This window comes from Papio anubis, chromosome 18 (genome assembly GCF_008728515.1).
Source record: "Papio anubis isolate 15944 chromosome 18, Panubis1.0, whole genome shotgun sequence".
In the NCBI taxonomy this organism is placed as follows: domain Eukaryota; kingdom Metazoa; phylum Chordata; class Mammalia; order Primates; family Cercopithecidae; genus Papio; species Papio anubis.
The window spans coordinates 54,452,788-54,466,536 of record NC_044993.1 but is presented as its reverse complement, the minus strand read 5'-3'; the positions used below and the strand labels follow the sequence as shown (position 1 = coordinate 54,466,536).

At 41.3% G+C, this 13,749-nt stretch overlaps 1 protein-coding gene across 5 annotated transcripts in view; it reads right to left on the bottom strand.

The window, feature by feature from the left end:
• THUMPD1 (THUMP domain containing 1) overlaps window positions 1-13,179 on the bottom strand; it is a 28,943-nt gene extending 15,764 nt beyond the window's left edge. For 2 of the 5 annotated variants that reach the window (XR_001898099.3, XM_009196108.4), the window contains exons 1-4: window positions 12,729-13,179; window positions 10,118-10,292; window positions 8,910-9,158; window positions 8,059-8,485 (exon numbers count right to left, since the gene is read on the bottom strand). Coding sequence is in view for 4 of the 5 variants with exons in the window: in XM_009196108.4 (XP_009194372.1) it covers window positions 8,079-8,485; window positions 8,910-9,158; window positions 10,118-10,292; window positions 12,729-12,959 (1,062 nt within the window). In the remaining variant the exon portion in view is untranslated. Of the gene's footprint in view, window positions 1-4,861; window positions 8,486-8,909; window positions 9,159-10,117; window positions 10,293-12,728 lie in introns of those variants that run through there. The other 3 variants (XM_009196109.4, XM_009196111.4, XM_003916631.5) reach the window with 3 other exon arrangements.
• Window positions 13,180-13,749: the final 570 nt, after the last annotated feature.

The following is a 13,749-nucleotide window of genomic DNA, read 5'->3' as shown; positions in this document are numbered from 1 at the left end:
GAGACAGAGGAATGATGGACAGCGATGGGGATTTCTGATTTGCCGGCAGAGTTGATGATGTCATTATTTCCTCTGAGCTTGTAGATTTGCCACTCTTAAGAGGCAAGGATTGACATGAAAGGAGAGCTCCTACTGGAGCATGTGGTGGTCAAAGGCTTCTTTTCCTTTTCAGGTAACATATTGGGCCATTTGAAGTGGAGAGTGCGCTTGCGGAGCACCCAGCAGTTGTTGAATCGGCTGTTGTCAGTAGTCCAGATCCAATTTGCGGAGAGGTAGATGAATGTCATTAATTAAAGTAGCAACTTTATATTTTCGAGTTCTGTCCATTTGACTACGGTAAAGGCTGAACCAAAAGTGGTCATTTAATTTTCACCATGAGGCATGCATTTGGTCAAAATATAAACCAGGCAACCGACTTTACAATAAGTTGTGTCCCAAAGGGGAGCTATTAGGATTCTTTTGAAGGCAAGTGACAGAAACTCAACTCAAACTGTCCTAAGTTAAAAAAAAAAAAAAAAGACATTTGGCTCATGGTGATAAGCATTCAAGTACAGCCACATCCAAGGGTTCATGTAAGGTTGGCAAGACTTAGTCTCTCTCCATTTTTGGCTCTGCTGTTCTTTATGCTGGCTCTATTTGAGCGGGTTCTTCCTATTTGATAGCAATCAACTCTAGACTTACACAGGGTAGCAACCCTCCATCCCTCCAGGAAAGGACAGAGCTCTGTTTTCAATCATTTCAAGCACCTCTCAGGACTGCATTTGCCTACCTTAGATCACATCTCTCACCAGTGTGATTCAGGGTAATTGTATATGCTGATCGGCCAGACTTGGATCATATCGTGTCCGGAATTGGTGGGTTCTCGGTCTTGCTGACTTCAAGAATGAAGCCACGGACAGTCGCGGTGAATGTTACAGCTCTTAAAGGCGGTGGCATCTGGAGTTGTTCATTCCTCCCGGTGGGTTCATGGTCTCGTTGGCTTCAGGAGTGAAGCTGCAGACCTTTGTGGTGAGTATTACAACTCATGAATGAGGCGTGGACACAAAAAGTGAGCAGCAGCAGGATTTATTAAAAAGACGGAAAGAACAAACCCCCCACAGCGTGAAAATGGATGACAGCGGCTGCCGGGGCTGGGTCACTCATCCTGCTTTTATTCCCTTATCTGACCCCACCCACATCCTGCTGATTGGTCCATTTTACAGAGAACTGATTGGTCCATTTTGACAGGGTGCTGATTGGTGTGTATACAATCCTCTAGCTAGACATAAAAGTTCTCCAAGTCCTCACCAGCTTGACTGGACACAGAGCACTGACTGGTGCATTTACAAACCTTGAGCTAGACACAGGATACAGATTGGTGTGTTTACAAACCTTGAGTTAGACACAGAGTGCTGCTTGGTGTATTTACAATCCTTTAGCTAGACATAAAGGTTCTCCAGGTCCCTACCAGATTAGCTAGATACAGAGTGCCGATTGGTGCAACCATGAACCCCAAGATAGACACAGAGTGCTGATTGGTGCATATACAATCCTCTGGCTAGACATAAAAGTTCTCCAAGTCCCCACCCGACTCAGGAGCCCAGCTGGCTAGCCTAGTGGATCCCGCACCAGGGCCGTGGGCAGAGCTGCCCCCCAGTCCTGCCCCGCACCTGCACTCCTCAGTCGTTGGGTGGTTGATGGAACCTGGTTCTGCAGAGCAGGGGGCAGCACCTCTAGGGGAGGCTCCAGCATGGGCATGGCGGGCTGCAGTGCTGGGGGACTGGTGAGAATTTGAGCCTGGCAGGCCGCAGTGCTGGGTGACCCCGCGCACCCTCCACAGCTGCTGGCCCAGGTGCTAAGCCTCCCGCCGGCGCCTCTCCCTCCATACCTCCCTGCCAGCAGAGGGAGCCAGCTCTGGCCTTGGCCAGCCCAGAGAGGGGCTCCCACAGTGCAGTGGCGGGCTGAAGGGCTCCTCAAGTGTGGCCAAAGCAGACGCCGAGGCCAAGGAGGCACTGAGAGTGAGCCAGGGCTGTCAGCATGCTGTCACCTCTCAATATGTCTATCATTGGAGATAGGGGTTGGTGTCAATCCCACCAGAGAGAAGTTAGGGTAATACTCTATAGGAAAAACTACAGTAGCTACTAAAAAGGGGGAACAGATACTGTATAAGCATATGCAGATTTCACTGGATAGGCAGCAGATTTCACTGAATGGACAACTGCCATGGAACTCAGAATACATTTTCTCACAGAAACAAGGCAAACAGAAAATTGTGGCCAGTTTCCCAAACAAGTCTCATGAGACTGTTTAGGAAGAATGGAAAGGAAACTCTGGCAATGACAATAATAGTCTTACTTCTAGGAAGAAGCCCTATTTTCCTAATTTCCTTTCCTTATGGACGTTTCCTACAGACACAGCAAGTGACAAAATTTCAAAACAGTTTGTCAGCATCCTCCCACATCTGTACCTCTCCCTCTCACACACCAGTAAGCCTCTACAGTGACACTACGGGTCCCCTACTCTTACCTCTTATACCCCCTCCACTCCCCATTTATTCCCTTCTCAGAAATAGTTTCCCTTTGCTGCCATGTTCTCATTCTCTCAATATAAATGATTTCAGCTGAACGGAAGTAACCACCAATTAGAATCAATGTATGAACAATGAATAATATAAATTATGCTTACTAACCTCAGTAATTATCTAATTGGTAGGTTTTAAACAGTATTACAAAGAGAAGCAAACAATATGAGGCAAGAAACGACCTTGTAGAGACAGATCAATCTTTCCTGAGAGTTTTTTGCTTCATTTTGTTTTGTTTTGAGATGGAGACTTGCTGTGTTACCCAGGCAAAAGCAGGAGTTCAGTGGTGCAGTTATAGCTCAATGCAACCTCAAACTGCTGGGTTCAAGCAATCCTTCTGCCTCAGCCTCCTGAGTCACTAGGACTACATGTGTGCACCATCGTGCCCTGCCTAATTTTTTCTTTTTAGTCTTTGTAGAGATGGGGTCTCACTATGTTGACCATATAGTAGCTCATTATATAGGTAGAAGGCACCTTTTTTTGTTTAGCCCTAAGAACCTGAAAATGTTTTGTTAGAACAGTATAAATGCATGATGAACTAAAGCCTTTAATCAACTCTGCAATAAATACTGAATCACTACTAAGAATCTTTCTAGAAATCTTTTGTCCCATTCTGCATGAGAAAAGCACAGTGGCCAAGAATGACCAACTGCCTTGTTTTTAGGGACAGCACTTGACATCTATCCTAGGACTCTTGGCCCTAATGTCCCTATAAATTCAAAGAACATGACTGTATGTATCAAGGGGCCCCATTTAATATTCAGAAAGAAGATAATATCCAAAGAAACCAGAAACTTTCATCGAATAAGGATTTAAGAACAATACTATATAAAGACATGAAGATAGCCCTGTAGTTTCCCTCTAACCGTGGAATTGGTTGATATTGACTGATCGTCTGCATGAAATTTCTATTTCAGTTAGCATCATTTCAGTCAAAAGGTAGTTAATTTCAACCTAAGAACTACTCACATTTTCTCCATTACATTCACTAAATTAATGAACTTTGACTTTCAGAAAGGCTATTTGAGGGCATTTTAAAATACAGTAGTAGTCTTATTTTGAGAGAACAGAACAAAAAGAGGATTTTTATGGTCAAGCCAGGGCAGAAAACTATATATATTCCAAATTATCCCTAAAAAATCTTCTTCAATCTCCAGGATCCAGCTCTGAAAAGACAAGAACTAAGTGTTCTTTTCGCATTTAGGTGTCGTCTCCATTTTCCAGGAACAGTAGAGACTTAGGACTAGTTTGAACTAGGGGAAAGCAATGGGGTAAAGGGATTATTACTTTCTTGTGGCAAAGCATTTAAGTGAATTTGCACTACACTGTCACCCTTCTTATATAAACAGAACAGTTTCTAGTGTCCATGAGATTCAATAAGCTTAGGTTTATTATCAAGATAATCTAGACTTTAAAATTCAGTCTGAGTTTCATGCAAGCTCTCTCCTATTGCACTAACTGGAAGAATGGAATCAAATGTCTCATAATGTTTTTCTGTCAATTAGGTGGAATTTGTTCAAGAACTCCCAAAGACAATCACTGGGAAAATCAAACACAATGTTTTAAGAGACCAAGAATAGGGACAAACATAGCTTGATTAAAAAAACTGAAGGGTTAAGTAGTAATATGATTACTTTCTCTCATTATTTGTTCCTGATAATTCCGTGACTACTCTCTTAAAATGTTTAAGATCCTTCCTGGTTGAAGTTTTTGTTTTCTACTTGGCTAAAAAATTAAAAAATAAAAGTCTAAAAATATATGGATGAAAATTGTTTTAATAACCAAACTGACAAAGGTAATAATGGTTTCTAGTGTTTAAAATAGGAGTCAAATGATTACTTGGAAAAAGAAAGTGCACAATGAATCTGTATTTTGTACCTGATTAATTAAAAATAAAGATATACCCTAAATGTTCAAGACAATTTCTTCTGCTTAACAACTTTATGAGACCAAACTTTAAGACATTTAAAATACTGTTAAAATGAGGAGTATAAATAATTCAAAAATCAGTGAGTGAATTTAATGAAAGTACTGTATTACTGTGGCTCATTTTGAAGCAAATTAACTGTAAAATATCTGAAACTTGGATTTAAGGATCAAGGGTAATTAATAAATTTTCTATACTTTCTAGGTTCACGTCCATGACTTTTTATAATTTGACATATAAACATCTTTCATGATATATATATACACTACATATACACTATATATATATATATATATATATATATATACACACACACACTATAAAGCAACAGATTTACTAAGAGTCAGAAAGAAAGAAAAAGTACAGAACACCAATTTTAGGGAACAAATTTATTTTGATTTTTCTGAAAATATCAGAACTATGAAAAACAAGCTTGATATTTGGCTGTACCAAAAGCAAAATACAAGTAAAAATAACATTTGAAAACCATGTTTAACCTTAGAGAATCATGTTTTAAAATACAAACTTTAACATTCTTTCCTCTATGGAACTAAACATTTTCTAAACGACAAGACTGTAGTTTTTTTTTTTTTTAACTGATGTAATTTTTTAAAAGAAAAAACAAAAGGGGAATAAAAAGCACTTACTTCCTACTCTGGAATCTCGTCATTTATAAAATAACATGCTCAAATGTCAGTGAAAATAAACAGTTGATAAACCTGAAAACAACTATTTTAATGAGTTCAGGTTACAACCGAACACAGGATTTTGTAACTGGGAAAGAATAGTTTGTATTAAACAACCGAGTCTTACCAAATACAAATAAATATAAAAGGCAATTAAAAACAAAACTATAAAATCAAAGTCTTTCCGTAAAGTAGCAGCTTTCACAAAGTAAAAACAATTTAGTTCCACAGAGTTGTATGTTCTGTAGGCATATGGCCAGTTTTTTTCCGAGTCCTTTTGTGTTGCACTATCAAAATAGAATCTTTGTCTTGGAGCAAGTCTGCTGAAGAAGGCACCAAAATCCTATCCTCCCTATTCCCCTAAATGATATTAATAATCCTCTTATCATTTCAAAGTAACTTCAATGTCATTAAGAATTAACATTTGAAATATGTAAAGCTACAGAAGGAAGGTCCTGCCTATTCTCTTTACCCCTCTCAAATCATTCTAGTCTAGTTTGCCAAATAGAACCACTAGCTAGGATAAAAATATATTCCCATGTTCACTAGCCATTAAATAAACATAGCCACTTGTGCAGGAACCCTAACATTTTTAGCAATTCCTAACTTTAAAACTTAAGGATATGCCCATTTCTACAAGCTAACTTTACAGCTTCTTAATATTCTTAATCTGGACAGTTTACTTTGCAGACTTTGTTGGTGTCTGCCTTTTCAATTGTTTTACCCAAAAATAGGCCTTGAAAAAACTTTCAAATTCAGGAAACCCCTGCAGAGAACCCTCATGGTATATGAGTGTGAGCATTAACTTGAAGAATACTCTTATTTCACAGAAATTTAGGACTGTCAGACTAGGGCTGAGTTCATTCTCTTCCTTCAGAGACAAAATTTCAAGCTGAGCAGATTCATAGACAAGGGTTCCTCATACAGTTATATACTAGTGCTGGGAAAAGGAGAGAAAATGCTATTTCATTGGGTCTTGTGGTTCCTCCAGTTGGGTTAGAGAAGATTTGAGAGTTGTACCCTTCATTTTCAAGTCCAAGTGGCTGCAGAAACATTTCAAGGATTCTTCTGGCAAGGTGGCAAGTCAGTTTCCTTTTAGATCTAAGACTCTTGTCACTTTAAGGAAAAAAATTTTCTCCTGAACCTTTCAGAGACTTGTCCATGTGTTCATGTGATGAAAAACATCTGCAAAATAGGCTAGTTTCTGTAGCCATTTTTCATTTCCAAAGCACTCAATAAAAGCTGGCTGTTTTCTTGTAAGTACTCTGGTAATTCACCTTTCAATTCAAATATCCTGTAGAGAACTCTTCCTTTGATAAGCCAATGGATGTCTGTATGGTGCGGGAGGTTTATGTGCTGTTTGTCCAGGTTTTTCTTTTGGGAGTTTTTTTTTTTTTTTTTTTTTTTTAACATTTTTGCATAAATGGGTCTTTGACACAGGTAACCAGTTTTGTAACATTATTCAGAACGTCACTGTATCTTCAAGTTTTTGATATCAGCATCTCTGTGAAGAAAGCAGTGTGCTATAATGTCAACATCAGGATTTCTTTTTTAATAATGCAAAATGACTTATGGAGACAACCACTGATGGGGCACCAGAAGTGTAGATAACAGACCTCTGGTTATCAGATATGATGTCACAACATTATATATTGGCCTTTGTTTTGGCAGGCTCCTAGCAAAAGAAAAAGTTTTCTTTGAATTTCATCATTTATAAATCTTACAAATGCTACAGCATGACAAGTATTAGTGAAACCTGTTGACTCATCATCCTGGATAGAGAAGCTGCCACTTTTCAGTTAATGACACAAAACCTTTTTTGCATCATATGAGATATCATCAGTAAATCAACTTACTGAGAAAATAAAGTCTTTTCAATTTTGTACTGCATCTTGCCCCAGCATTTTAATGTTACTAGATTCTCACCAACTATGCATATTTTCCTTTCCTGAGATAAGTTCTGCTACTAAATAGTTTGCTTCTTAAACCTTTTGACTAAATGTGATTTCTGAACAAAAGCCTTACTGTTTTTGTTTTGATAGTCCAAAAGCCATTTGAAAATAATGAATATCCTTTCTTGTCAAGTGGCTGTGATTTAGTTACAATTGCTAGTTTTATAAGTTGCATGCCACAGACAGTGCACAATAGGATAGGACAGCTTGGACTGAGTCCATATAAAACCCTTGAGAAGTAGCTTTCATTATAAAGACAGAATTTCTTTGTGTCCCTTGTTGCACTAGTATACTGAAGTATACTCAGAAGACTGAAATTCTTCATCACCAACCTTTTCAGAAATGTCTGTAGCTCTATGCCTAAATGGTTCTCTTCTCTCTCACATCTTGCCTTCCAAAATTGCGGCACTGGACTGTCAACTTTGTTACACACAAATGTCAAAAAATAAAAATAAAAAAATAAAAACAGACATAAACAAGAAAATCACAAAAGTACAAAAACTTCACTAAACAATTCACTTCTAACCTACATGATCCACATTTTTGCAATGTTTACAGCACAGTGGCAGCGGGACAGCTGAGCTGTGGCATGTAAAAATGCCTTCCTTAGAATGAAAACTTCCCTCTGATTTTTTACTTCACAGTCAGTTCACTCCCGTAAGTCAGCTGGCACTGCAGAAGAGGAGCCTGGGAGAGGTCAACATCCGCCTCCTCCTATCCTCCCCTCTTTGCAATAGCAGCACATGGGTCTGCCTCTACATAATACCATAAGGGCTGAAAGATCCCTAACAAAACTGTTAACAGGGCTGTGCAATCATTGTTCACTACTGTGAGAACAGCCTAATGCAGCACACAAATAAAAAACTGTTTTTAAGTCACAATTTAAGGTAAAACCCCAGCAACATCTCACAGAGCCCCAGGTGAGAAACCCACCTCCAACACCGAATGACTTCCTATGAGAGGTCATTTTCATTTGACTTGGATCCTTCTGTGGCTTGACTTGCAAGTTCAGGTTTGGCTCCTCCCTCATTTACCACCTGCGGATTAGACGCTGGTTTTGTCTGCCCCAGCTCCTCAGTATTCTCCGGTACCTGCTGGTTATTTTTTCCTTCTGCTGTGTTGTTTTGGTCTGATTTGTCAGCAGATTCCAATTTAGCTTCTTTCCCATTTCCCTGCTTTGAGTTAAGCTGTGATGGATCCTTAGGGCTCTTCACCACCTCCTGGAGATTGTATTTTCTAAACAACATGTAATCTTTCACAACACTCAGGCAACAGACAGCTTTGATGATTTCTACTACCACCGTGTACTGTGGATTGGTGAGATCCACTTTATTTTCTGAATTGAGGGTGCACACTATTCCTGTAACAAAAACAGAAAAACACATAGCTGAGGAGGATACCGTTATGTTTGACAGATACAAAAAATCTTTTGTCTCTGTTTCTTGTTAAAATAAGACATACAGTAATCCACTCCTCTATGTGGACTTCAAATACTCTGAACTCTTACAATAAATAAATACAAATGAAACCCTACAACGTTTAGTAAGAATATTTTTTTCCAAACAAAATTCAATTTTGAGTTAAAAAAGACTTTATCTAACTACCAGAAAATCTCATATCCAACATATTGAAATCAGTTGATTTAATATTATTTTAAGAACATTTTAATATATTTGTTCTACACTCAAAAATGTAAGCCTTAAATCTTTAAAAAGAAAAAAAAATCCTTTAAAAACAAGTATTTACTATTGAACGCCTATGGAAAATCACTAAGAGAAACATACCTGCCAATTCTCTGATAACTTCTTCTCTATTCACATGACTGTTATTTCGAGATTTGTACACAATCTGAAATGTCCCTTTGTTAGGAGTTTTAAACCAGGGTTCCAAAAATGTTTGTGCATATTTTTTCATATCTTCTAAAAAAGCCTTGCATGTGCCTGAGATGGGTAACATTCGTAGAATAACTCGAGTCTTCTTCTTCTTGGTTTTGTACATATCCTGGAGAATATGATGCACCAATTTCTCAGGTTCTTAAGAAAAAAAAAAACAGAAAAAAAAAAGTTAAGAAGGTAATTTCTCAGACATCCTGAAGACTGAACTCTAAAATGAATTTTCACTGGCAATGACATAAGTTGACAGAAGAAATTCTGATAATGAATTTAAATGAATCTACCTAGTCGTTTTTCCAACTAGTATTTCTTCAGTGCCTAATATGTACTATAATGTACCTAATTTTTAACTTTTCATCATTACTGCTTGCACTAGAAATGACTGTTTAGACACGATTGTTAACATTTTTGTGACGTCCTGAGTTATCCAACCTTAACACCATGCTCTTGTTTTCCTGTAACAACTATCAGAGTACATTAAACAGTACATACTTTTTTTTACCAAAAAAAAAACAAAAAAAAAAAAAAACAAAAAAAAATCTGTGAGTCACTTTAAAAGATGTAATTAATCCATTAGCTAAGTTAGCACAGAAGTCTAAATCTCAGACCTAGGAGGAATCCCAGAACCATATTGGGCACAAGATCATGAAAGGGAGGTCCTCAGGCTGCAACCTGCCTACATACAAGTCTATTTGGGGCTGCTCTGAAAATTTTTAAATTAGTTGACCACATTGAAAAATTTAAAAACTCCAGATTTCCAACTTATTTTGAGAAATTCGAATACCTGGTCCTGCATTCCCAAAGAGCAACAACTGGCTGGAGCTGAGTAGCAGCTGCCCCTTTTAGACAGAACAGGCACTCTAGTTCTGCTTTAAGATATATACGAAGGAAGCAGCAAAGCCAGGTTTCCACTCTTAAGCCAATGCTACATCCACCACCCCATTCTACCTCTCCACAGGCCAACTGCTAATATAGTGTACAGAAGCTGCCATCAAATGATTGACTCATGCCCAAGAAGCCATTTTGTAAGCAGTATTCCCTGAGAGAGGAATATACCCAGATGTTATAAGATCAATAATCTTAACAAGTATTCGTCACACCTATCCCAAGTGTCCTGATGAAGACGACGTTATTTGCTCCACTTTCCACTGACTGGAATCTTCTTAGCCTCAACTCTGTAGATGCCTTAATGTCACCAACTTCTTTCTTCAAGGCAGCCTCCACATCATCATCCTCTCCCTCACTTCCAGAGGGCTGCTGATCCTTGTCTGTAAACTGTTTGCATAAAACTAATGAGCAGAAATGACACAACAGCTCACATTTAAACACTGTAAGTAATCATTTATATGAAATCCCTTGTGGCAGGCGGCTCAGTATTGATTTTTTTTTTTTTAAGATGGAGTCTCGCTTTGTCTCCCAGGCTGGAGTGCAGTGGTGTGATCTTGGCTCGCTGCAACCTCCGCCTCCTGGGTTCAACCAATTCTCCTGCCTCAGACTCCCGAATAACTGTGATTACAGGTGCACGCCACCACGCCCAGCTAATTTTTGTATTTTTAGTAGAGATGGGCTTTCGCCATGTCAGTCAGGCTGGTCTTGAACTCCTCAGGTGATCCACTCGCCTCAGCCTCCCAAAGTGCTAGGATTACAGGCGTGAGACATCATGCCCAGCTGACTCAGTATTGATAATAAAGCCTTTTTTTACGAAACTGGGACACCACACCCTTCAAAACATGGAGCAAGGCTGGAAGTGGTCGCTCACGCCTGTAATCCCAGCATTTTGGGAGGCTGAGGCAGGCAGATCACCTGAGGTCAGGAGTTCGAGATCAGCCTGGCCAACACGGTGAAACCCCGTCTCTATTAAAAATACAAAAACTAGCCCGGTGTGGTGGCAGGCGCCTGTAATCCCAGCTACTCAGGAGGCTGAGGCAGGAGAATTGCTTGAACCTAGAAGGCAATGTTGCAGTGAGCTGAGATTGTACCACTGCACTCCAGCCTGGGTGACAGAGCAAGACTCTGTCTCAAAAAAATTAAAAAAAAAAAAATGTGGAGGAAGAGGGAATTCCCAGATATAGTATGTAAAATTTGAAAATGTTTTCAAAAGCATCCTGACAGTTTGAGACAGAGAGAAATGTGCTGACCAGATCAATCATTTCAGGGTGGACCTTAACACTTTGACCAGGTATCTGTGTGACTGACATGACAGTCTCCTTTTGGTGAGATTAGACCAAATACTTGCGGAATTAAAAAGCCTTACTCTTGTTCTATTAAGGAACAAGGCACAGAAATACTTGTTCAATAATTTTGGCCAAGCATGGTGGCTCACGCCTGTAATCCCAGTACTTTGGGGGTCAGAGATGGGCGGATCCCTTGAGCCTAGCAATTTGAGACCAGCCTGGACAACATGGCCTGAGAACCCCTCTCTACAAAAAATACAAAAAATTAGTCTGGTGTGGTGGCACATGCCTGCAGTCCCTGCTACTCGGGGGCTGAGGCACGAGGATCGCTTGAGCCTCGGAGGTGGAGGTTACAGTGAGCAAGATCATGCCACTGTACTCCAGCCTCCACCTTGGGTGACAGAGCAAGACCGCTTCCAAAAAAAGAATTTGCTCAAAGTACAGGAGTAGACAGGATATGTACTTGTTGCCCATTTCTCTGCCCCCTAGTGCCCAATGAAATCGCCAATCAGGCACAATAATTGTACACATTTACTGAAACTTTATTACATACCAGTATGTACTTTATGTACATAAGCAACCCACTAGCCAGTCTTAAAGTATTCTCCTTTTTATCTAGCTCAGCAGCATCAAATAATGTGCCCATGTCCGAGTCCCCAGCTGGTAAAGGACGAGCTGTGAATTTAAATTCCCTCTGTATTATTACCCTTCTTCATTTAATCCCTCACAGTGTGCATGTGGGTATTGGTCCAGATTCTAAGACAGTAATATGATTTCCAAACAGTAAGACTTTAGGTGATAATGGTAAAAAAGTTTTTACTTTCTAAAATGTATTGTAAGTGCAGTAACTGGCATTAGTAGTAAACCTATTATTTCAAAGATATTGCTTCAGGTAAACACATTATTATTCCAACTTCACAAGGATGTCATGAGAAATGTGTTTCTGAAAGAGCTTCAGCACACCGCCTGGCCCTCAGTGAGCTGTCCATAAGTGGGAGCTAGGCCGGGCTCAGTGGCTCACGCCTGTAATCTCAGCACTTTGAGAGGCAGAGACGGGAGAATCGCTGGAGTGTAGGGTTTAGGACTACCCTGACCAAAACAGTGAGACCCCTTATCTACAAATTACAAAAATTAGCCGAAAGTGGTGGAGCGCACCTGTAGTCCCAGCTACTCGGGAGGCTGAGGCAGGAGAATCGCTGGAGCCCGGGAAGTCGAGGCTCCCTTGAACTATGATCTCGCCACTGCACTCCGGCCTGGGCAACAGAGCGAGACCCTGTCTCACAAAAATAAACATAAAAGTAATGGGAGCTACCGTGGATAATGATGGAAAGAAAAGGTGCAAGCACTTCAAGCACAAAAAACTACAGCGCCGAAGTCTACGAACGTCTCAGGGCTAGGGACGGAAACGCCGGAGAGACCACGCCCCTACAGCCGTCACGCCGACGACCCAAAGCGCGCATGCCCATACCGACAGCCAACCCTCCAGCCTTCCCTCCTCCCGCAAGGCCTAGCAGCCCGCCCGCCCCGGTACCGGTACCTTTTCTGGCCCATACATGTCGTCGCCGTATTCGTTGAGCAGGCTGTAGGCCTCTTCCACGCACTTGCGCTCGTTCATGTTGCAGGTGATGAGGATGCCCTGTAGCCCGGGCTCTAGCTGACGGGGCCCGCCAGCGTCGCAGCGCCGAGCGCGCTTGGCCAGCACATACTGAGCCTTGCCTTTGCGCTTCCCGCCGCCAGGCTGCGTAGTCGACTGGGCGGGGGCCGCCATCGTGTGCGCAAGCTGAGAGGAAAGAGAAACGTTTCTCGGCTGCTGTTGGCGTCCTCACCTACCGCCGGCGCGAGCTGGTGACGTCAGATATGAGCGACGGCCTCCCCTAGCCCGCTTCCAAGCTTCATGCCGTGCTGCGCCGGGTCCTAAGGCCGGTCTGTATCCGTCAAAGGGGTGGAGTGACACCCGCCCAAACCCCTCCTCCTTCCCCGACTCCCAATTGCAACCTGAATCCAGTAGAGGCAGCATGGCAGCCATTCTGGACGTGGTGTCAGTGGCTCCCCACCCTTGAAGCTGGCTCCAGCCTCGTAGCTTCCTCCACCCAACCTTGGTACGTGTTCCTCCAGCCTTCCCTATAATTCTGCCAGTTACTGTGGAGGAAAAGTAAAATGTTAAATTTGAACTCAATTGAACGTAGACACAATGGTCATCAAGTCCGGAACAGGTTGCATGAGCCCCTTGAGGCATTCATTCATCCAGCACTGTTACAGATAACTCTGTGCCTGTACTTGAGTTGTTGAAAAACAGACAATCGCAAAAACAAGTTGACCTTTATGTGTTCCTTGAGCCCAGTCGTGAAGGGCCCTCGTGACTGGGCGTCATGCCAATCGACGCATTACAAAAAGAGCCAGGGTGGCCGGGCATAGTGGCTCACGCCTGTAATCACAGCACTTTGGGAGGCCAAGGCGGGCAGATCACGAGGTCAGGAGATGGAGACCAGCCTGACCAACATAGTGAAACCCCATCTCTACTAAAATGCAAAAAATTAGCCAGGCGTGGTGGCATGCAC